Below are 24,594 nucleotides of genomic sequence, written 5' to 3'. Positions count from 1 at the left end.
CCAGGTAAGCTTTTCTTCTACACCACTTTATTGCAGTACGTAAAAAGCTGCACAAATTTAGTGTATACAACTGAATGAGTTTGAGGATAAGTATATACCATGAAACCATCACCACCATCAAGGCCACAGACATATCCATCACCTCCCAAAGCTTCCTCCCACCCCCTTAATTGTGTGTGCCTGCAATTGTGCGCATGTGTTAAGATCTTAACAATAGTACTGAGCCGTGAAAAGAATAAAATAACACCATTTGCAGCAACATAGATGGACCTAGAGATTATCATACTAAGTAAGTCAGACAAAGATAAGTATCATATGGTATCACTTATATGTGAAATCTTAAAAAAAAAAATGATACTAATGAACTTATTTACAAAACAGAAACAGGCTCATAGACATAGAAAACAAACTAATGGTTACCAGAGGTGAAAGGGGATGAGGGAGGGATAAATTAGGAGTTTGGGATTAACAGATACACACCACTATATATAAAATAGATAAACAGCAAGTCCTACTATATATAGCACAGGGAACTATATTCAATATCTTGAAATAACCTATAATGACAAAGAATATATATATACACACATATAACTGAATCACTATGCTGTACACCAGAAAGTAACGCAAAACTGTAAATCAACTATAATTTAAAAAAAATTTTTTTAAATCTTAAGATCTATCTCCTTAGCAAATTTTAAGTATACAATACAGCACTGTTAGCTCTAGGCACTATGCTGTGTAATAGATCTCTAGAACTTACGTACTCTGATAAATTTAATAAATAAGCCCCATATTCATTAAATAACTGAAATGTAAATAACCTTTAAACATAGTCTGCTTGTTCATACCTATCTCAGGACCACAGAGGTATTCTTTCGGGTGCCCTGGTCACATTACATTCCCACTGGGGGAGAAAAAATATTACCAGCATGTGAGCGCCACTGCTTAAACGTGTCTCCATCATGGAATGCAGACAGTAAGCACTTAATGTTTTTTGAACAAAGGAAAACAAACAGGATGAAAAACCTTAAAATAAACCCCAAGACCTAGAACGCCAACATGAATGCAGCTGTGCTCCTCAAAGCTCCCTCGCTCACCCACACTGCAGAGAGAGGGGAGCCGCTCATCAGACGCCTCTGGCCTCTGAGCCCGGGTTGTTGCAGCTGAGTGACACCGCGAGGTCGGCCAGGCAGCAGCATCTCACAGGGGCTGGGACTCTCGGGAAGCAAGTACATTTCTTCTTCTTCTCCTTCTTTTTTTTTTTTCAACTGAAGTCTAGTCAGTTTACAATGTTGTGTCAATTTCTGGTGTACAGCATAATAGTTCAGTCATACATATACGCACATATATTCCTTTTCATATTCTTTTTCATTATAGGTTACTGCAAGGTACTGAATATAGTTCCCTGTGCTCTACAGAAGAAACCTGTTGTTTATCTATTTTATATATTGTAGTTAGTCTCTGCAATTTCTTCTTAGCACACTCACCCACCTCATAAGTCAGTATCGGCTCATGAAGTCATTTAAGCCAAACTACACAATCTAAATCAACCAATATCACCCAAGAAATTAAACATCCCTTTAGTAATAAGACTATAATTAATAATAGCAGGAGCTACCATATACTGAGGGCCTATTAAGTACAGGGATGATACAAAAATTATTGTATTTAATTATCATCACCCTATTCCCATTTTATAGACAGAGATAAAGGCTCATGGCGGGCACGTCATGCCCAGAGCCACAACGCTAGGCAGCAGCAGAGCCCCTCAGCCTCTCCGAAAGCAAAGCCCTTTTACTCATCTCCCTTCCCCAGATCCCTCAATAATGCACACTTAATTCTAAACCCTCTTTTCCCACCAAATTCCTTGCATTAATATTAGAGGAGTTTTAATGAAATGCTCTTGCTTGTGGATAATGGGGAAAGGCTCTGGGAACGTTTCCTTCCTTCCCTATGTGCCTGCATATACGAGGCACAGAAGGATCCAGAACTATTTTGCTTGAGTTATTTCTTACAAAAGCTTCAAGGAATAAGAGCACACTCTACCAGCTATATTTCAATAAAAATTATTTTATTGAGTTTAAAAAGAAAAAATAAGAGCACACTGCCTGCCAATCACCAACACCAAGGCAACAGATGAAGCCACCCTTCCCACTCTTCCATGTGACCACATAGTACTTTCATGATGGTGTCTCTCTACTTTAACAATGAATCCCAAAGCCTGCAGCGTGTCAGAGTCATCCATGGAACGTGTTAGAAATGTCACCTCCAAGCCCCGACACCAGACCTGTAACATGAGGATCGCCACAAGTGTGGACCAGACATGAATTTTTTTGGCCACACTTCATGGTTGATTTGAATGCAGAGCCGGGTTTGGGAAGCTTGCAATTCCTCTCTGCCATGTAAGATCTCATACAACTCATGCACTGAAAAGGTATGACAAACTGAAATTTTGTAAACAGATCACATCTTAAGCCAAAACATGTCAGATTTGATTAATCCAAATAATGATGAAAAGTTAAAGGAGACAACTTTTTCTAAAACCAACCAGCCAGCCAACCTGCAGTGACTTCTTTAAAGTGCAGAATCCTTTGTGTAAATTTGTTACTTTTTTTTTTTTTGGAGGTATTGGGGATTGAATCCAGGACCTCATGCATGCTAAGCATGCACTCTACCACTGAGCTGTACCCATCGCCCTAAATATGTTAACTTTTAATAAATTCAGATTTGAAGTCTATAGTGGTAATGCCCTATATTTCATAATTACTAACCTGAATGACTGGTAAGGAAATATAGCTATTTAAGTTACATCTAAAATATTGTTATAAAGATACAGTAGGGGCAGAGGGTATGGCTCAGTGGTAGAGTGTGTGCTTAGCATGCACAAGGTCCTGGGTTCAATCCCCCATACCTCCACTAGAAAGAAGAAAGAAAGAGAGAAAGAAAGAGAGAGAAAGACCTAATTACCTACCCCTCAAAAAAAAAAAAATCTAATTCAACATGATGAGGGAAAACAGGGGAAACTGCCTACCATATCACATGACAAATACTTCTAAATCTGTAACTCAGACATCACATAGCCAACCAGGCCATCAAATCATATGAGAGAAGTAACCATCTAATTATAGGGAAGAAGGCACAAAAAGTAACATTACTGAACATGACATGATGCAAATATTATCTCAGGTAATTCTCACATCTCTGAGAATTAGGTCCTAGTCTCCTTTATTACCTACGCAAAACCAGGAATGCCATGCTCTGGGTCACACAGTGCAGAGCCTTAATGCTGAGATGCAAACTCAGTTTTGACTCCATTGTAAAGCACTCCATGGTATTTAAATGATATTTAAAGCCACCTAGATATTTGTGATAGGATCTGGACTCCTCACAACTCCTACAAGTTACAGAGGGTCAGGGGGTCTGTGAATTTGATTAGCAGCAGAATGCAAAATCACTCACTAACTCCATCTACTCATTTATTCATTCCACAAAGACCTATGACACTGGGCCTCTATGGGGCAAGACAGTACCCGGAATGAGGACCAAATCTGAGATTTGTGAGGGAGACAGATGCATAAAGCAGAGGACTGCCCAGCGGTGCACAAATGCAGTAACACAGGCAGGTGGATGGTAGCATGGAGCGGGGAGCCAGGACACAGTGTCCACGTGCATTGCAGAGCAGACACACTGGATCTAGAACTGTGCGGAGCAGCCACACTTAACCTCTTTCCTCTCGTTCGCCTGCTTGTCTGGTATCACGGAAGCCTCTTCAAAAGAATCTGTCAAGACCTACAGAGCCAGCTCGAGAGAAATGCACACACACTAAATTCATGGAGTTCACTGTACGAACGCCCGATTTACAGTTTCTTTGGACCTCACACAAATGGGTAAGGCTTTTAACCGCTGCAAAACACAATTTTCTGGAGGCAAATCAACTATGTGCCTTGGAAAGAGGGAAGTGGAAGTAACCAAACGCAACTCAGAATTTTCTATGTGAAGGACATGTTCTGAATAATTCACGTTAACTCATTTCATCCTCACAACAGCTCTAAGAGGATGATCCTCACTTCTCAGATGAGGAAACTAAGGCACTGAGAATAACTTGCCAAAAGTAACGCAACCAGTAAATGGCAAAACCAGGACTCAAGTCCAGCTGGTCTCATCTATCATCTTTGCCACTCCAAAAAAGAAAAAGAAAAAGTGCTCAGACTTTTTGGTTTTAGGGCCCCTTTTACCCTCTTAAAAATTACTGAGGACCCAAAAAGCTTTTGTTTAAGTGGGCCATACCTGTCTGTATTTACTGTACTTGAAATTAAAACTGAGCAATATTAAAATACATGTTACTCATTTGAAAAGAATAAACCCATTATAAGTTACATAAAATAGTTTTAGGAAAACTCATTTCTAAAATGCAAAAAATAAAATAAAATAAAATAAAACAAAAGCAGTGAGAAGAGTGGTATTGTTTTATAATTTTGCAAATTTCTTTAACGTGTGGCTTAATAGGAGACAGCTGGATTCTCACATCTCTTACTGCTGTCAGTCTATTGCTACATGATTTTTAGTTGAAGTGGACAAAGAACATCTGGCCTCATTCAAATTCGTAGTTGGAAAAAGGAGGAGTACTGGAATAGCCTTGTCTTATATGTGTGACTATTCTTTGAAACTACACCAAAACTCAACAAGTGGTAATTCCTTAAAGGTAGTTGCAATGTAAAATATAAAACCACATCTTGAATAGTCCTCTGTATTCTATTACATTAAAATCTATTGGTCCATCTTTCACTTTGAAGGGAGCTTTCTTTACCAGTGCAGGATTTCCTAACATCATACATTTGGTCTTCAGGAAAATGACCCACGTCATTTTCAGTTCACTGAATTATATGCAAAATCTGGAATACGTGGAAATATTTCAAGTAAGTAATATCAACAAAATCACATTTGCCAATAGACCATGGATTGCAATCATCAGGAAAGTCGTTTATGTATTGGGAAGCTGTCAAGCTCACAGTGGCAAATGCAAGTTTTCCAAAATTCTAATTTTCACTTGAAAGTTCGAGTTTTATCAATGGCAGGAAATACTGTCCATGGATTTTCTTTTTTTTTTTTTTTTACTTTTTTTATTGAGTTATAGTCATTTTACAATGCTGTGTCAAATTCTAGTGTAGAGCACAATTTTTCAGTTATACACGAACATATGTGTATTCACTGTCACATTTTTTTCGCTGTGAGCTACCACAAGGTCTTGTGTATATTTCCCTGTGCTGTGCAGTATAATCTTGTTTATGAATCTTCTTGATGTGGCAGTCTCCCTTTATTCATTTTGAGACAATGTCTACCAAATACCCAGCTCAGAATAACCATAGTTTGTCAACTGTTCTTTCAACTAAAGATGAGAAAAGCTGCTCGTTAAGCTCAGAACTCAAGTGCTTAACTTGTCATACAAGTGCTCTTCCTCAGTTCACAGCAGAAGTACATTATGTGTGCTTTCCACCTTGTCACACAAGACACTAAAAAAGATGTACTTGAGGTTTCAGATTTAATAGATTCAATCATGTACCACTTCAACAAGAACACTCTTAAGTGAAATGGGCTCTTCACATCGTGTGCCGGTGAGAAGTGAACTGACTTCCAGTGCAGTCGGGTACCACTGCCTTGACTCATGTGGACACACCTGCAGTTTTACCCACCACTGCTTTTGTACCACCAGTACAAACGTCAGTACAGTGGAAAAGGCACATGTGTCAGTATTATTATGAAGATAGTTTTTAGGTCTCAGAAACCCCCAGGGTTCCACAGACCAAACTTAGAGAAATGCTGCTCTATGTTCTATAGTCTCTTCCACCAAAAGACGTGAAACCTAGGGAGAACTTTAAGATGGAAATGGCTGCAAACCAGTCATCACTGAAAATGAGTTACCTCCCTGCCCAAGCAAAGGAAGATGCCTACAGCCCCCAGAAGCAGGGGAAACAAACAGAGAAGACATACCGAGGCTCTCTGATGTAAAGCGTGGCTTGAACTCTATTTGTCAGATGAATAGACCCCGCTGATTAAAGAAAATGCATCTGAAGAAAGAAAGCAGCCCCTCTAGAAAACACCTGCAAGGAATGCATCTTCTTGCCCCTGAGGAATTCTTATAAAAGGAAATACAAATCAACAATGATATTTCACTGGAGCAAAAAGGCTCCATGAGATTACCTTCAGGAGGTGAGGAGAAAAGAAACTGTAATAACTTGCCTGGCAGGAAGTCAGGCAATCCTTGGACAAAAAGGAAGATGTCAAGACACAAAAGACCAGAGTATTAGAAAGATTTAAAGAATAAAAACACTAGAGGAGAAAACATCCGCTAAATGGAAAGAAAGCATATGCCATGCGTTTTGTTTTGGCAAATCTGCTTCCTAAACTATGTAAGAATCCAGGCTCTTCCATTTATTAGCTATGTAAACTGGAGCAAATGAGTTCATTTCTTGCTGCTCGTTAACCTTACAGTAAATGGGGTTAGCAGGACCTGCTACATAGGGCTGTTACAAAGCTTAACTGAGACCATGGCAAGGGCTATGAGCAGTGTTCCAGCACATAATAAGTGCTCAATACGTTTTTGCTTCTTTATATGAGAATGGGGAAATGAAATAAGACTCTGTTGTAAACTCCACTTTCAAGAGAGGATCCAATCAGTGAGCTTTTTAAAAACAGCAGCAAGATTTTCAAACAAATCAGAGATAAAAAGCTTTTGGAGTGTTTGGGGTGAGACTATTTAGCTGACTGACAAACAAGGCTAAAATAACATTCTTAATTTTCCAAGAGTTTGGAATAAGGGAGACCTTACAATACACAATGCCTCTGAAAATAAGCCTAACATTGTGGTCCTACTACCAAAACCCAAAATAAAAGAAAACATGGTGTTATCCAAAGGTTCTCCAAAATTCCTCACTTTTCTGGCCACCCTGGAACACAGAAGACTAGGTGGACCTGGAGAAGGTATCAGGAACCAGGCTCCAAGCTGAACACCCTCAGCTGCCCGGGCTACACCTTCAGCCAGAAGGACAGTAGGGTGGTTACTGGGAATAGGGGGAGAGGCAGATTTGTCCTTTGTACTGAGAATGACCAAAAAAAAAAAAAAAAAAAACACCTCTCCTCTCTTTGGCACCTTTGTTCCCTGACTTTTCACTCAATCCACCTGTGGTATGGCAGGATGGAGGTCAAGGTTTGAATTCCAAATCTCTTCTCTGCATCTCCTGCCGTGAATCTATCCCTTTCACTGACAATGGAGGAAAAACTGACCCTTTGTTACCAAACGTGGGAAAGCTTAGTCCTTCCAGATCATAACATGTGATCTTGGTCACTTAATAGATGCCATTAAAATACAAATATTTGTATTTCATTCCATTATTTTCTCCATATTCCTGGAATTTATTTTGGAGTGAGATGAAGGTAAGTAACGTCAGAATTTTGGAAAATTTTATCTCTATACTCAGGACTAATAATATAATCCATATCTCTGAACAGACCCTTTTTTTTAAATTTGCATTCTTTTTTATGGAGGTATAGTCAGTTTACAATGTTGTGTCAATTTCTGGCATACAGCATAATGTTTCAGCCACACATATACATACATATATTCATTTTCATGTTCTTTTTCATTGTAGGTTACAAGATATTGAATATAGTTCCCTGGGCTATACAGAAGAAACTTGTTTATCTATTTTATATACAGTAGTTAGTTTCTGCAAATGGAGTAGAACTTTTCAGACATATTCTTCACATTTTTCTTTTTTTTTCTTCAATTGCTTTTTCTGGGGAGGGGAGTAATTAGGTTTATTTATTTTTGGAGGAGGTACTGGGGATTGAACCCAGGTCCTTGTGCATGCTAAGCACACGCTCTATCACTTGAGCTACGCCCTACCCCTACATTTTTCAATGAATATTTTACAAGAGCAAATCTAAAAGTTACCTAAAGTGCATTTATTCACCACTTCACATGCTTCTACTACTCATTTTTGACCTACCAGGCCAGTCACTACCACGAGGAAAGTTAATTCTGTCCTTTACCAAACCTGCTTCTTACCTCACATGCCCATTATCCCCAAAGTTTCTGTAAATAGATTTGTGCTGTTGTTTACATGACTCTCCCTGCTGTCTTCATTTAGGCTCACTGTGATTTCAGAGCATATTTTCATTTCCTCTTCTAGATAAAGGAACACTAGACCATTTCTCTTTTCAGAAACTAGAGTGGCATTATGGGTGTTCTGCAGTGGATGTGATGCTGTCCGCTAATGGATGTGAACGGCATCCACTAGCTTCCATAATTCTGAAAAAACACATTTCCTAGTCTCTGTTTCTATTTTTTCGCCCCATTCCTCAAAAAAAGATCCCAGGCAGGCCACCTTGTCTGCCCTTACACCTTTCAAGCTTTTCCCATCACCAGCAGGAGCCACCTAGTTGCAGTGATGCCAGGGAGCAGTCCCTCAGGAAACAGGGCCTTCCCAGAGAATTTTACACTCTCTCCTTTCCCCAAACTTTCCCCAAGGGCTCACTCACAAGGAACTTGGTTCTCAGAGCCAAAAGGGAAAGGCCGGCCTCACACCTGCTTTGAGGGGGCCAAATTCCTGGGTCACAACATCCAGAGCAGCCCTCACGGCTGAGAAGCAGCAGCTGAAGGAGAGATGCCTCCTTCCTCCCGGGCACAGGGCCTCGGGAAATGTGCGGGGCCCCACCTCACTCCGAGGGAGCAAAGTGAGCCTGCAAGATGACCTCTGTCATCCTTGTCTTGCTCTGCCTGTTCTGAGAAGGGAGCAGGAAGGGAGGAAGGAAGCAAGGAAAGAAGGAAGGACAGTTCATTAGAAGAGGTGTGAGAGGGCAGAGAGGGGAGACCTGTCATGTGGCTACCACGATGGTCCAGGAGGCAGGTGATGAGTAGTCCAACCAGCTGAGTTATGGAGATTAGTTAGGTTGAAAGGGAACTTAGACAAGAAGCACCCAACTGCGAGGACCTGGTGACTCTGGATGTGGGGTGAGTAAAGAAAGGAACTTGACAGTTTACAGAACACTCTCAAAGGAGGCAAGAGCCAGGATGACGCAGTGTGGAATGGCATCCGAGCAAGCCCAAACTGGCGTGATGAACCAGATGAGCGAGCCCCCACCTCCCACTGACAGAGGCTGGTTCGATCGTCAAGCAGACCCAAGGTGGAGGAATCCAGGCCTGCTCTGCCATCTTCTCCAGGAGAAGAGCGTCTCAGGCTAAATCCACCTGAACATTTCTGTTTGTTTCTCTCAAGGACAGGACTCATGGAAGAATCCCACACACAGAACCCAAACCTCAAATATCCCTATGGAAACAGTAGACACACCTGGATAACAGCCTGCTAACTTGGTAAGCTCCACACCCAACAGAACCCAGATGCCTTGCTAACCCACCTTCCAAATGAAAGGAGCCTCTGAAACTGCCAGGGCAAAGTAAAGTTCAACCTGACAGAGCAGAATCCCCATGGTATTTTCTCCCCATCAGTCCACACCAGTCTTCCAAGGGAGAAGTGGTACATTTCACTCAAGAACGTGTCCCAGTCCCATGATATGAATGAAGCCCAACGATGTTGCCATCAGACAAACAGGGCGAGCATCTCTCTGGAAGAGCACTGGCCATTGGAACTTGCTGTGAGGACAGCAATGGCTACTGGGCACTAGAATTGTAGCCATTGTGACTGAGGACCTAAATGTTTAGTTTATTTAATTTTCATTCATTTAGACGGCCACATGTGGCTACTGGTTACCATAATCAGTGTAGATCTAGAACTTAAAAAAAAAAAAAAAATAGGTGGAGGCCAGATCACATCTTCCTAACCTGCCAGGAAAAAAAAAAAAAAAAAAAACAAAACATAAAATTCTATTTCTCCACTGCAAGGGAATGGACTCTCTAAACAGCTCATAGCATCTGACCAAGCTATTTACCAGCACCGAGCCCTTTTTTGATCATCACAGCTACATATCAATGGGCCTCCAAAACATCACAGTTTGTGTCCCTCAGGGAGCCTAGCCCGACCGCCTATCCACTGCAGGAACCTTCTCCATGACATCCCTGCAGATTTCTGTGCGATCTTTACCAAGTCCCCTCAGCAGCAGCGGAACTCAGCATCAGGAGAGGCAGTCTACCCCCAAATCAGAGGATACGCTTCCAAAGAGAAATCAAGCATGCTCAAAATAATAAAAAACTAATTCTGCACCTTACCTCTTATACAGCCTTTGCACGTCCATTATCTCATGTAAGCCTCACCATGACCTTGGGATATAAGCGTTAGCAGACACATTTACTTTCCAGAGGTTGAGGTGAATCAGCCAAGGCAATCTGGCTGGTATATGGTAACCATGAACTCTAACCTGGCATGTCTTCCAAGGAGTGAGAGATCAAAAGACAACCGAGAGAAGAAGTCAGGTTCGGAAGGGGGAAGGCAGGAAGAGGGATCAGAGGAGAGGATATAGTTATGGATGTCAACTAGTAACCCCAGAAACTGGATCTATTTCAGTCTCAATCATTAAAACATGAACAGCCTCCGTTCCAAAAAGTAAAGTATCTCCGTCGAGGTCTAACTTATGGGGGACTATGTTCTAAAACAGTGCTTCTCAAAGTGTGGTCCCTGGACCAGCAGCAACAGTATCACCTGGAAACTTGTTAGAAATACAAATCTCAGGCCCCATCCAAGAGCTGCTGAAAAGAAACTCGAGAACGGGGGAGCAGTCTGTGTTTAAATAAGCCCTCCTGATGGTTCTGATGTTCACCCACATTTGAGAACCACCGATCTGCAATTGTACATCTAAGGCCCAATCCGTTTCTTCTGGGAAATAAACAACTTGGTCATCAAGGGAAAGGAAAGGGAGCTGCCGGTTGTGAAGTTTAGGACATGAATGACCCAGTGACATCAGACCTGGTGACATCAGCCCTGGCGACATCAGCCCCGGCTTACTGGACCTCGGGTACCAAGGACCAGAAACTCTGAAGTAGCTCATGACAGCACATACCCACTGCCACTTCCTGTGATCAGGGCAGAGAGGAAATTGTTTTTTACTCAGAAAAATCTTGACTTATAGGTAGGAAAAAGGTATATTCTATAGGGAGTACCAGGTTGTAAATAAAGTAAACCAGCTTCTAACCTCAATCAATGAATAATATTTGGTATACAACACAGTGCTCACAACTGTGAAAAGGTAAGCTTCTACGAGGAAGAACTGGGATTCCAGCTACTCAGAGAAAAAGATCTGAGAATACACATAATTTCATAAAACCACTTATCTCTCTGCTATAATATAATGTATATAATATATACTATATATAATATAAATAATATATAATATATAATAATAACTGAATGCTTTGAATGTGCCCAACACTGTGCTAAGTGCTATACACGCATCATTTCATGTCACCCACATGCAACTCCATGAGGTAAGAACTATTACTATCTCCACTGTATCCATGAGGCTTTCCAGGTGACACTCCTGAGACCACACAGCAAGGAGGCAGCAGGCCCAGGAAGCAAACCAGGTCTACCTGACCCTAAACAACCCAAAATACTACTGCCTTTCTCACTTTGACACATTTTCTAATTTTAAATCTGTTCAACCTTATTCTTACTCTTTACATTATTCAGTTTTAAGTACCACACTTCCTTTAAAAAAAAAAGCTATTCTGCCACGTGCTGTTCAAAACAGTCCCCAGCTACTCAGTGTACTCAGAGTCCTTCAGCATGTGCTCAAGAACAAGGTAACGCACACTGAGGAATTCATGCCAATAAAGATATCCAAAAACTGCATCAAAGGCAAGAACCCACTTTATTCCCACCAAGCTTGGATGACACGCCCAGGGAAGCCCTCCCTTACCACCTGGCCAAAGCGAGACCTCCCTGCTGCCCCTCTTCTCTGTGGTCCCACAGTACCTCCCGCTCTCCTCTATTATGGTATAAACACTGAGGAACGTGCACACGCAACCTCACTAATTGGTGAGCTCTGAGGAGTAGGAACCATTCCTGATTCATCTCTGTGTGTCCAGAGCTTTAAATACATAATAAACACTTAAGAGATGGTCTCCAATATCAGTAGCAAGACATACATGTTCTTAAGAGGCTAAAAGTAAACTACAATTTGAATGTAAAATGTAAAACTATGAAACTTTTAGAAGAAAACATAGGAGGAAACAGGCAAAATGTTCCTAGATGTGCCACTAAAAGCACAATCCATAGGGAAAAAAATCAGTAAATTGGACTTTATCAAAATTAAAACTTTTCCTGCAAAAGATCCTATTAAAAGTTTGAAAAGACAGAAAACATACTGGAAAAAATATATATATGCAAGCCACATATCTGACAAAGGACTTATCTCTGGAAGATGTAAAGAATTCTCAAAGCTCAATGGCAAAAAAAAAAAAAAAAAAAAAAAAATTCCAGTTGGCAAAAAAGGAGCAGACATTTCACCACAGAGGATATACAGATGGCAAATGAGCACATCATTAGCCATTAGGGAATGCAAATTAAAAACATGATGAAACTAGAACACTCATTGGGACAACTAGAATAATTAACAAATGTTGGTGAGGATGCAGAGAAACTCAATCTCTCACACGTTGTTGGTAGGAATGTAAAATGGTAAAGCCACTCTGGAAAGTAAGTTGGCAATTTCTTAAAAAACTAAATGTACACTTACCATACAAAACCCAGCAATCACAATCCTAGGCATTCGTCCCAAAGAAATGAACTTTGTCCTCACCAAAAACTGTAGATGAACATACATAGTGACTTTAACTCTTAAGAGCCAAAAACTGAAAACAACCCAGATGTCTTTCAATGGGTAAATGCTTAAACAAAACTGTGGTATATCCATAACATGAATATTACTCAGCAATAGAAAGGAACAAACTAGTGATAATGCAACAATCTGGGTGGATCTTGAGGATATTACACTGGGTATGCTGGCTCAAGGGTAAAAAGCTAATTTCAAAAGATCACATACTGTGCTCGCTCCAGTAGCACACAGACTTGAATTAGAATGATACAGAGAAGATTCGCATGGCCCCCGCGCAAGGATGACACGTAAATTCGTGAAGTGTTCCATATTTTTAAGTGAATCACTTAAATAAGTCAGTACACAGTTAAAAAAAAAATTAAAGAAACTTTGTGAAAGCGATGATAACTACAATTAACAGCAAAGGATAAATGTGAAGATGTAAAAGACATCAAAATCATAAAATGTCAGGGAGGGGACTAAGAAAATGTAGGGGTTTTTTTAAGAATATGTTTGAGCCTATATGAATACCAATCTATAGCAAGCAGACACAGTAATGGGCTAACATACTTAAAAAACACAGTAACCATAAATCAAAAATATACCGTAGATTCACAAAAACCAAACAGAAGAGAAACACAAGCATAATACAAAGAAAACCAACAAACCACAAAAGAAAAAACTAAAAGGAAAAGAAAGGAACAAAGAAGAAATAAAAAACCAACCAGAAAACAAGATTTAAAAATAGCAATAATTACCTTAAATGTGAATGGACTAAATGCTCCAATCAAAAGACAGAGAGTGGCAGATTGGACAAAAAGACAGAACCTACAATATGCAGCCTACAAAAGACCCATTTTAGAGTGAAGGACACACATAGATTGAAAGTAAGAGGATGGAAAAGAGATTTCATGCAAATGGAAATGACAAAAAAGCAAGGGTAGCTATACTGATATCACACAAAATAGACTTTAAAACGAAGGCCATAAAGAAAGATAAAGAAGGACACTATATAATGAAAAAAGGATCAATACAAGAAGAGGATATTACACTCACTAACAATATGCACCCAATATAGGAGCATTTAAATACATAAAGCAAATACTAACAGGCATAAAAGGAGAAGTTGACAGGAATACAGTAACAGTAGGAGATTTTAACACCCCATGCACATCCATGGACAGATCTTCCAGACAAAATCAGTAAGTCAACAGAGATCCTAAATGATACAATAGAACAGTTAGCCTTAATTGATCTTTTCAGGACATTACATCCAAAAAAACCAGAATATACATTCTCTCCAAGCGTACATGGAACATTCTCTGGGATTGACCAGATATTAAGACAAAAACCAAGCCTCAACAAATTTAAGAGGATAAAAGTCATTTCAAGCATCTTTTCAGATCACAATGACATGAAACTAGAAATCAATCACAGACAAATGAGAAATAAAAGACTACATGGAGACTAAACAGCATGCTACTAAAAGAACCAGTGGCTCAATGATGAAATCAAGGAGGGATTTTTTTTTTTTTAAATGCCTTAGGACAAATGACAATGAAAACACAACCACACAAAATCTATGAGATGCAGCAAAAGCAGTTCTTAGTGGGAAGTTCATAGCAATATAGGCCTTTCTCAAAAAAACAAGAAAAATGTCAAATAAACAACCTAACCTACCACCTAAAAGAATTAGAAAAAGAACAAACAAAACCTAAAGTCAGCATTAGGAAGGAAATAATACAGAGCAGAGGGGAAATAAACAAACTAAAGATGTAAAAAATCAATAGAAAAAAATCAAACCAAGAGCTGGTTCTTTGAAAGAGTAAACAAAATCAACAAACCTCTGGCCAGACTCATCAAGAAGAAAAGAGAAAGAACCCAAATAAAGTAAGAAATGAAAGAGGAGAAATAACAACCAGTACTGCAGAAATACAAAAAAAAAAAAAAAAAAAAAGGAGAGAGAATATTTTGAACAATTACATGCCAACAAACTGGACAACTTAGAAGAAATGGACAAGTTTTTAGAAACATACAGCCCACCAAAACTGAATCAAGAAGAAATAAATAATTTGAACAGACCAATCACTAGAAGTAAAATAGAATCTGTAATTTAAAAAAAAACAAAAAGCAAAAAAAAATCCCTGCAAACAAAAGCCCAGGATCAGATCGCTTCACTGAGGAATTCCACTAAGCATACAAAGAAGAGCTCACACCAGTCCTTCTCATACTCTTTCAAAACACTGAAAAATGGCCATCATTAAAAAGTCGACAAATAACAAATGCTGGAGAAGATATAGAAAAAAGAGAACACTCCTACACTGTTAGTGGGAATGTAAACTGGTGCAGCCACTATGGAAATCAGTATGGAGATTCCTTTAAAAATTAGAAATAGAGTTACCATATGATCTAGCATTCCCACACCTGGGCATATATTTGGAGAAAACTCCAATTTGAAAAGATACATGCACCCCAATGTTCATAGCAGCAATATTCACAATAGCCAAGACTTGGGAGCAACCTAAATGTCCGTCGACAGATGATTGGATAAAGAAGTTGTGCTATATATACACAATGGAATACTACTCAGTCATAAAAAAGAATAAAATAATGCCATTTACAGTAACATAGATGGACCTAGAGATTATCATACCAAGTAAAGTAAGTCAGAGAACCATATGACGTCACTTACGTGTAGAATCTAAAATATGACACAAATGAACTTATTTATGAAGCAGAAACAGACTCACAAACATAGAAGACAAATTTATGATTTCCAAAGGGGATCAGGGAGGGATAAATTAGGAATTTGGGATTAGCAGATACAAACTACTATATATAAAATATAAATAACAAGGTCCTACAGTATAGCACAGGGAAGTATATTCAATGTCTTGTGATAAAGCATAATGGAAATGAGTATGAAAAAGAATATATTTATGTGTAACTGAATCACTCTGCTGTACATCAGAAACTAACACAGCATTGTAAATCAACTATACTTCAATTTTTTAATATTTAATTTAATTTAAAAAATAAATAAAAAGAGAATATGAGTCAAAAGTATTATGGAGACAAAGAAAAACTGAGTCAAAATAAAACTCAGTTATGCAGAAAAGAAAGATGACTTACAGCATAATTTTATTTATGTAACATTCTCAAAATTATAGATGGCGAACAGATGAGTGGCTACCAGGGTTTAGAGACTAGGCAGGGGGATGGGGGGGTTGACTATAAAGAGGTGGCACAAAGGACATCCCTGGAGGATAGAACAGTTCTGTACCTTGATTGTGGTGGTAGCTACAGGAATCTACATATGTGAAAAAATTGCACAGAAGTGTACACACACAAACCCAAGCGTGTGCATGTAAAACTGTTGAAATCTGATGGACTGGTCTGGATTGTATCAACGTCCCTTTCCTGGTTCTGCTGCTGTACTCTGGTTACGTGAGATGTTACCCATGGGGGAAACTGGAAGGGAACGTGGGACCTCTCTACTATTTTTGCAACTTCTCACAAAGCTCTAACCATTTCAAAATTAAAAGTTAAACAAACAAACTATACACACAAAGTGAAATACAAGCATCCTACTGAAAAACAAAACAAGCAAAAAAGAAGTGTGTATAGCTGCGCTACTGGCCAGTGAAGTCCCAAGTACAGATTTAAACACGCACAGTAGGACCATGTGACTTTTATTCAAAGTCAAACCCAATTCTCCAGAGGCTTAACAGGGACACATTTCCTAACTGGTTTGATCTACTTCCCCATTCCCCTAATAAAGGCGGGGGGGGGGGCAGGAGGCAGAATGCCTAATGTGTGAGCCGCTTGGAGAGTCCAGGAGTCTGCTCCTAAGTGTCTGGAATGAATGTATCCTAAGGTTTCACAAGGATGGAGGCCAAGGGCCTCGCAAGTTAGAGGAGAACTCAGAGCAGTGCCAACACACAAGCCCAGGCGTGGCTCCCTTCCAGAAAATGTAGTGCACAGACCTACCCACAATGGCCAAGATTTAAATTTTGCCTTCCCTCCAAGACAAAACAAACCAACAAAATCCATTTTTAAAAAAAAAAATTGCTAAGCAAACAAATAAAAACCTGAACAACCTCAGCCTATTTCCAACAAACCTTATAATCATATACGTCCTCGTACTTAAACTCCAAGTTACCCCTTGCTTTTCAAGTCCTCTATTATCTAGTGAATTCTGGGACAGAAGAACCTACCAAAATGAATGAAAAAATAGGAGGAGAGAAATTATTTAAAACACTAGAGAATGTCCTGAACTAAGCTTCCATATGCATTTAAAATGCAGAGAGCTACCGGGACGTAGTGGGGGACAGTGGACGAAGGGTGCTACTTTGGAAGAATTTTGCGTATAGAACTACGAACAGGCAGGTCTTACAAAGTTACTTCCTTTCTAATTTATTGGCCCAGAAAAATCACAATTTTCCCTAGCAATTCCCTGTTTCCTAAGTTATTCATCATTTTTTTTCTTTAAAAAGCCATATGTTATACAGTACATTTATCATTTTCAAAGTATTTTCACAAATTACTATGAAGAAACACAACACTGGTACTCAGGGGCTGTACTTTTCAACAGAACTCTCACCAGCCAGATTGCCATTTGATTTTAATTAGTTTGGCCATCTTTCCTCCAGGTCCTGGGTCCACACTTCTCCACCAGGGTAACATTTAAAAAAAAAAAAAAAAAAAAAGCAAGTGCTCTATCCACAGAAGCCTCCAGACTGACTGGCCAAGGGCAGACACTCTCAAGTCTAATCAGCAGAGTGCCTTCTCATAAAATTACTCACATTTCTGCATTCCTGTGCTTTTCTTAACGACAGCACTTTAAAATCTCATTTAAACTGAAAGTCCTCCATTAGCTTCTATGAAAAGAGTATTTTTAACTGCTTTGATCTCCTACATGCCCTTCAGTACATTAGTATTCTTCACCCTCCACCATCTGCGTGGAACCTAAAAGACTAAGACTTCTGTGCATTTTAAAAAGAAGGGGAAGAGGGGTGGAGCTGTGCGTACACCTTCTCTCCTCCTGTCCACTTGCAGAGTTCACAAGGGTTTACTGATCTTGAAAAATGTATCTCTCAAAAGCAAAGTATATCCATCCAGAAACTAAACTTCCCCCCACGCCCCACCAGAGAGCGTGGAGGTAGGCAGCTCTAAAGCCTTCTATGCTATGCCTTACTCCTTTTCATTCTGGTCAAATCAGTGGTTTCCAACCCTTTGCTCCTCTGCAAAACAGTTCCAAGTGTATTAAGTATTGTGCCCATATTGCTCCCATAAAGAGCATCCATATAGATGCACTGTAACATCAGAGCACCCTCCCGGGAAATGAACCTCACACTGGTCTAGATGCTTCAAGAACTTGCAATCTAGAGAGATCCCAGTCCTTAACCTGGGCCTGACGTCCACGGAGAGCTGCCAGGTCCAGGAGTGGTGGGCAGCCAGGGAAAATCTTCGTCAGCTTGGCAGGAACACACAGGCTGGTTTTTGGAAGCAGAGAGAGAAATGACTGTTCAACATTTCATGCTCTGACTTTTCACTTCCCGAAAAGGAAGGAAATTTTTTGGAATAGTAGCTATTAATAATCCCTCTATTCTGGTTCTACTTGCTTATGGCAAGTAACGTTATTTTGGGGGGTAGTTCAAAGCATCTTTGAGGATCATAAAATGGCCCTCCTGATCGCCTACCTCCATTACCACCAAGGACTTGATAAGCAGTACAAAAACTCGATTCTCACAGCGTGCCTCCTTAAAAGAAAATGGGCAACCATGTCGGCACTGTATCAGGACAGGCAAAGAAGGTGAGGGTCCGAGGGCGCAAAAAATGTTGGGTCCCGCTCCGCAAAGGCTCCAAGGCCCAAGATCAGGGCCCCGACTACTGAAACGCCAGTTCTGGTGATGCACACACCAGCCAGGCATTTTCCAAAGCTTGTGCCACTTGGAGACAGTAAACCAACGCCGAAGCCCAAAAGGCAAAAACCTAACAAAATTGTAAAGTCTTTCCAGTCACCAATCAAGAGAGTAAAGAGTAGGGCGTGGTGAGGCTCAGGAGCTGCGGGCAGGGAGCCGAATTCTCAGCCTGGGCTCCTAAGGGGGAAAACTTGGAAAGGTCTATGAGGGGGAGGCCCTGGAGGTGGGTGCCCGCCGGCGCTCGTCGGTTCCGCCACCCTGCTGCCCACGGGGCACGTCCGGCCGCTGCCCCAGCGCAGGGCCCCGCTCTGCCCGGCTGTCATCGGCCGAAATGCCAATCTCCCTCCTGCCACGAATGTCCCATCCAAGCAAAACCAGTTCCACTCGGAAAGTTTAATTTTTTTTCCTTCCCGAAACCAGATTCTTTTAAAGGCAACACTAACAGCAAGGGAGAGCTGGATCTAACTCCCCAGTTTCTGTCAAAGAAACTTGTCTGGGGAGAACAAAGAAGGAGAAGCAGCGAACGCGATCCGAGCTTCGGGGTCCACGGCGCGACCCCTCCGCGGCCCCCACTAGCCGGGGCCGAGGCTTAGGGCGGCAGGAAGGGTCCGGCCTGCCCGGCGGGCCAGCGTGCGCGCCTTTGTCTCGCGCGCAGGGAAGCGGCCACCGGCTACCCCTTCCGCCGCCTCCCTGAGCTGCCAGGGACCCGCGCGCGGCCATATGGCAGCGCCCCTCCGGAGAGGCCAGCCCCCCGCATCGGGATCGCGCCAGCACGGGGCCCCGGGCGGCGAGGGCTAAACGACTCCGTCTTCCAGGGGCCGCGGGGGCCGCGGCGCTGGCGGCCCGCCTGCTCTGGGGCCTGCGGATTGGCGCGGGACGGAGTTCTGATTTTTTTTTTTTTTTTAAACAATCTAGGTTAGGGAGATCTGGTGGCTAGCACTCCCGGGACCCCGGTGCCGAAAAGGCCGCCCAAGTCGCTCCGGAGCTGGACGGATGGCAGCCCCGGGACCCCGAAGAGGAGCCCCCTGCCCAGAGCAGCAGGGGGCAGCGAGCATCGGCCGGCTAGGTCCTCCGCGCGGGAGCCTCGGAGGCCCCTCCCTGCACCCAGAGCGGGGGCTGGTTACCTTTCACCGCAGACTCACAAGTTCCCCGGCGCAACTTTGCCCTCCACATGAGGCGATCATGGCTAGTTCAGTGCCGCGGCTGAGGAAGGCGGCCACCCGGCAGCGCGCTGGGCATGGCGTGGGGCAGCGCGGGGAAGCGGCGCGCGACCGTCAGCCCCATTCACACAGAAAGCGAAGAAACGCCGGGGCTTCCCCTCAGCCCCAAACCCGACCGCCGCTGCTGGGTCCTAGAGCGTCCCGCGCGCCACCGCCGCCGCCGCCGCCCGCGCTCCCCGCGCCCCGCGCGCCGTCCGGGGAGGGTCGACGGGGCTCGTCACTGTAACCCTACACTCCACCCCGGCCCGGCAGCTGGGCCCTAGAGCCCGTCTCCAGCCGTCCGCCGCCCCTCCCCGGGCCTGGGAGATCGCCGGCTGAAACTGCCCCGGGCTCAAGCTGACGTGTCTCCCCGAGAGTTAGGAGGGCGACAGCCTCCCTCGTTTTGTCCCCTGCCCCGGTTTAATTCATGTCAGACTCACCGGTTCTCCTTCCTTCGACTTTCCCTTCCCCCCAACCAGGCCAACTCTGGCAGAAATCGGTTTCCCGACCTGCCCTAAAAGTCCAGATGAAGTTCTGTGTACGATTTTTTTCTTTTTAGGCGGAATTTCCAGGTGCAAAGTAGCTAGACTTTTCCTTTTGCGTTCCCCAGGCCACAGCGCTTCTATCACACGCCGGGACCGGGCGACGAGCGGCTACTCCGGGCTCCGTTGACAAGCAGAAAGGCCCAGACAGCTTCTACAGCCTTAGCTATTACAACCAGTGGCCACAGACCTCTAGGCTGTTAATCTGCCCGAGTGGAGGCAAAGAAAGTGACTCTGGAAAAATGTTGCCGATTCTGTCCCACCTCTTAAACCAGGATGTACGGAGTAACATTACTCACCCACCCCATTATACTCAGTTACACTCGGCAGACCTCTGGAGCCTTGATCTGGGGACCCCGAACCCGCCCACACGGTAACATTTCTCCGGAGCTTTTAGGAGCCGGCTCTGCCACTCCGAGAAGAGGCCAGGCAGTAACAGTGCAGTTGCTCCTGAAGAGGCTAGTGGGAGGGTCAGTGCACACCACACCTCTCAACGTGTGCTCTTCTCCTCTCCTCTCTCTGCCTTCTCACTAGACCACGATTCTTTCAGGGATTCCTGCCTGGATTGTGGCAATTAGCTAACTAGTCTGCCAGCAGTTTAACCCCTCCCTTCCATCCTGATGGGGGGGGGGGGGGTCCTTCTGATTCCAGTCTATTTTTCCGATTCATCCCTGATGGTTCAGTAACCTCTACTCTCAAGATAAAGCCCAAACGCAATACTTTAACAATTATTTACCAAATCCCTGCCCCATTTAAAGTCTGATCCCCTGGTACTTGATAATACATAAAAGAAACAAAGGAAACAGCAGCTAACCAGCCCTTCAAGGATTTATTTATTTAAGATAACAAAATATGCAACCAGAGAGCAGGAAAGCGCTGGAGATGCTTGGTAAAGGTATAGAGGACTGACTCCATGAAGAAGAAAGGCGAGTCTTGAAGGGGAGTGGAGTTCAGATGGCACTAGCATTGTATGAACTTAGCATAGGCTGGGGGAGAAGTAACGGATAGAAAAACGAGGGAAGGTAGGAAGGAAACCAACACTGATTAATTGACTTCTAGTAGATACCATTCTATATCCTAGGAGGCAGCAGAATTTAACAGTTAGAAGCATCCACTGGAACAAAATAAATGTGTCATTGAGTCACAGATCAACCACACTATCTGTGTGCATTTGGGTAAGTCATTTAACTTCCCTAAAGCTCAGTTTCCTCATTTGCAAGATGAGGGAAATAGCATCAACCCTCATAGGGTAGTTATGGGGATTGAATAAAGTAACAAATATAAAATACTTAGCACAATGCATGTAAGTGTTCAACACACACCTGCTATTATTTCAAGCAACCCACCGTTAGCCCTGGAGATAGGGAGCCAATCAGGGAAACAGCTGCAGGGAGCAATGACATGGGAGGCGGGGGCAAAGGAGATAGAAAAGAAGAGAGAGATACCACATAGATATCAAGTCTTTGAAGGTACCAAATACAGGGACGATACCAAATCTCTGAAGCAAGATTTTACTCTTTTCATTGACCATTTTCATAGCTATCCTGGGAGAAAGAACAAAGTAATCAAATTAACCCAGACTTTAAGCCTGAGTCATAAGAAAAATGAATTACTGTTGTAAGATTTAGAAACCAATTGGTCCAATGGATGGATCAAAGACGGAGGAAGCAGAGTTGAGAGGGAGAGCTGGTTTGAGAAAGATGTTGACAGGTTTCCTGTCCTCTGGGCAAGAGCCTGGGGGAGAAGTCAAGAACGGAAGTCTAGAGGAAAAAGAGATGTAGCTGTGAAGATCAGTTTACTTGGCTAATGCCCACAATGGAAAACTCAGGAAAGGAGGAGGCAAAAGATGCAGAGGCTGGGGACTTTCCTAGCCTCTTCTACTTAGAAGATCTGGGAACAGAGGAAGTTTGAAGATCTATCCAATACCACAGTTTCCTAGACTTCTGAGGAAGATACAGACACAGCTTGTGAGTTCAAGAATCTGCTAATTCAGGGGGAGGGTATAGCTCAAGTGGTAGAGCGCATGCTTAGCATGCATGAACTCCTGGGTTCAAACCCCGAAACTGCCATTTAAAAAATATATAAATAAATAACCCTAATTACCTCCCTCCCCCCTAAAAAAACTTTTAAAAATTTTTAAAGAATCTGTTGATTCAGTCAAGTGGACCTAGCCTAGACTTTTCAAATTGATACCAAGTGATAATTTGGTAGGCCAATTTTCTCCCTCCATGCACCTTAATTTGCTCAATTATTAATAATCACTACATCAAATGAATAATTTTCTACATCAAATATCTGACTGTTGTTCAGGAACTAAAGCCTGAGAAGAAGACTTTGGATTTGGCCAGCCAGAGGTCATCAGTAACATTTTACAGTATATTTGATTGCAGATTCCAACTACTGTTGGGGCCAAATAGAAACAAGATATGTTTACAATAAAAATTGAATGCAGCTTTACTAGCAGTAAAGTAGTGAACCAGGCAGGATTTGTGGTTTTAGATCTATATACTTAATCTACAGGTCAGCGTCCTTTCTAAAGTCTTTCCCTCACCCAAGGAAAGTTAAGAAGGTGACAGAACAATTTTGGCACTCTTAGGGACAGCTCAGAGAACAGTCTTAAACTCCAAGTGGGGAAGGTACCAAGATGTTCCAGACAAGCACAGAGGCTGGAAGAAGAGTGAGATAACAGAGGCATCCAGGTAGAGGAAGATGAGCATGGCCTTTAGAGCAAGTCCTGAGTTCTAATCCTGGTTCCACCGATTTCTAGATATGAAGAGTAACATAACACAAGCCTCAGTTTTCTCCTCTGTAAAATGGGGATAACTACATTTATCTCCTTGGCTTATTGCAAGGATTAAATTAGATAATATACTTCAAGTGCTGGGCACATAGTTGGAATTCAGTAAAAGAGACCCTTCCCTTCTCTGGTGATTTGAAATACCAAGGTATTTAAATTCTCTACTAAAATGCAAATCCCCTTTCCCCTTCCCTCTTCTTCTTGGCATCCAGGAAACACACCCTTCTTGTGCTCGCTTCTGCTTTGACTAGGATGGGCCTTGAGAATGGGCCTGAGCTTGCCAGGAAGGAAACAGAAAACAATAAAAGGAGAGAGAACAGGCACCTCCACGAAAGGGACAGCCACTGCCCAACCTCACCTAGGACAGTCATAATAAAATTAGTGGTTCTCCATTAATACCTGTCAAGTTGACAAACCAATGACTAAATGCAGTCAGCCTATCTTAAGATTCTTGTGTTGTTTAGAAAACACATAAGCTCAAGCAATAAAGTGCTTTCCAAAGTGTAATTTATATCAATCAATCAATAAAAGATATAGGAATAGGAAAAGGAATATATATATAACTGAATCAATACGCTGCACACCAGAAATTTAACACAATATTATAAAGCAACGATGCTTCAATAAAAATAAAGTGTGACTTATAAACCAAAGCATTTAAAGATTTAAATTCCTCTTGTCCCACCTCCAAATTCTAGAGACTCAGAATCTCTAAGGGTGGAGTCACCATAGAATTCACTGCAGGTGACTCCTAGTGCCCTGAATTTTGAGGGCCACGGACTAAGGTCTCTCACTGGCTTACTGGGGTCAAGGCAATCTTCCCCTTCTCTTTCAGCAGCATGTACTGTATCAGAGCCAAGGTGAGGGATGATGGGTGACATATTAGAGGTTAAAAACAAAGCATTGTATAACAAACTGTGGTTACCGGGGGGAAGGGGGTAGGGATAAATTTGGAGTTTGGGATTAGCAGAAACAAACTACTATATATAAAACAGATAAACAACAAGGACCTACTGTATAGCACAGGGAACTATATTCAATTTCTTGTAATGAGTTGTAATGGAAAAGAATCTGAATATATATATATATATAAATACACACACACACACACACACACACAGTATGTGTAACTGAATCACTTTGCTGTACACCTGAAAATAACGTTGTAAATTAACTACACTTCCATAAAAAATAAAAATAAAGAAAACAAAGCATTATAAGAGCACAGAGGAGTGACAGGTTTCATACAGGGGAAAAAGGGCAGGTTCCAAGAAACCCAAGTGCTGAGAGAAGGAGGTCATGACTAGCAAAGGTAGGGACATGGAAAGGAGAGCACACCCTGCCGTGCTCCAGACACTTTTTCT

The 24,594-nt window shown here is 42.1% G+C and overlaps 1 protein-coding gene and 1 non-coding gene across 10 annotated transcripts in view; one reads left to right on the top strand and one right to left on the bottom strand.

Annotated features, from left to right (window-relative positions):
- AMOTL1 (angiomotin like 1) overlaps positions 1-24,594 on the bottom strand; it is a 164,264-nt gene that overhangs the window by 82,731 nt on the left and 56,939 nt on the right. Inside the window, exon 1 of one of the 9 annotated variants that reach the window (XM_074372897.1) lies at positions 20,733-20,851. The exons of 5 other annotated variants lie outside the window; for them this stretch is intronic. Coding sequence is in view for 2 of the 4 variants with exons in the window: in XM_074372895.1 (XP_074228996.1) it covers positions 19,817-19,865 (49 nt within the window). In the remaining 2 variants the exon portion in view is untranslated. Of the gene's footprint in view, positions 1-19,816; positions 20,116-20,331; positions 20,676-20,732; positions 20,852-24,594 lie in introns of those variants that run through there. 3 more of the 9 variants (XM_074372896.1, XM_074372895.1, XM_074372900.1) reach the window with 3 other exon arrangements.
- On the top strand, positions 12,998-13,104 carry LOC123613822 (U6 spliceosomal RNA). Its single transcript, XR_006721266.1, has one exon. It is a non-coding gene; the product is annotated as a U6 spliceosomal RNA (small nuclear RNA).

This window comes from Camelus bactrianus, chromosome 10 (genome assembly GCF_048773025.1).
Source record: "Camelus bactrianus isolate YW-2024 breed Bactrian camel chromosome 10, ASM4877302v1, whole genome shotgun sequence".
Taxonomy (NCBI): domain Eukaryota; kingdom Metazoa; phylum Chordata; class Mammalia; order Artiodactyla; family Camelidae; genus Camelus; species Camelus bactrianus.
This window is presented reverse-complemented; position numbering and strand designations above follow the sequence as displayed.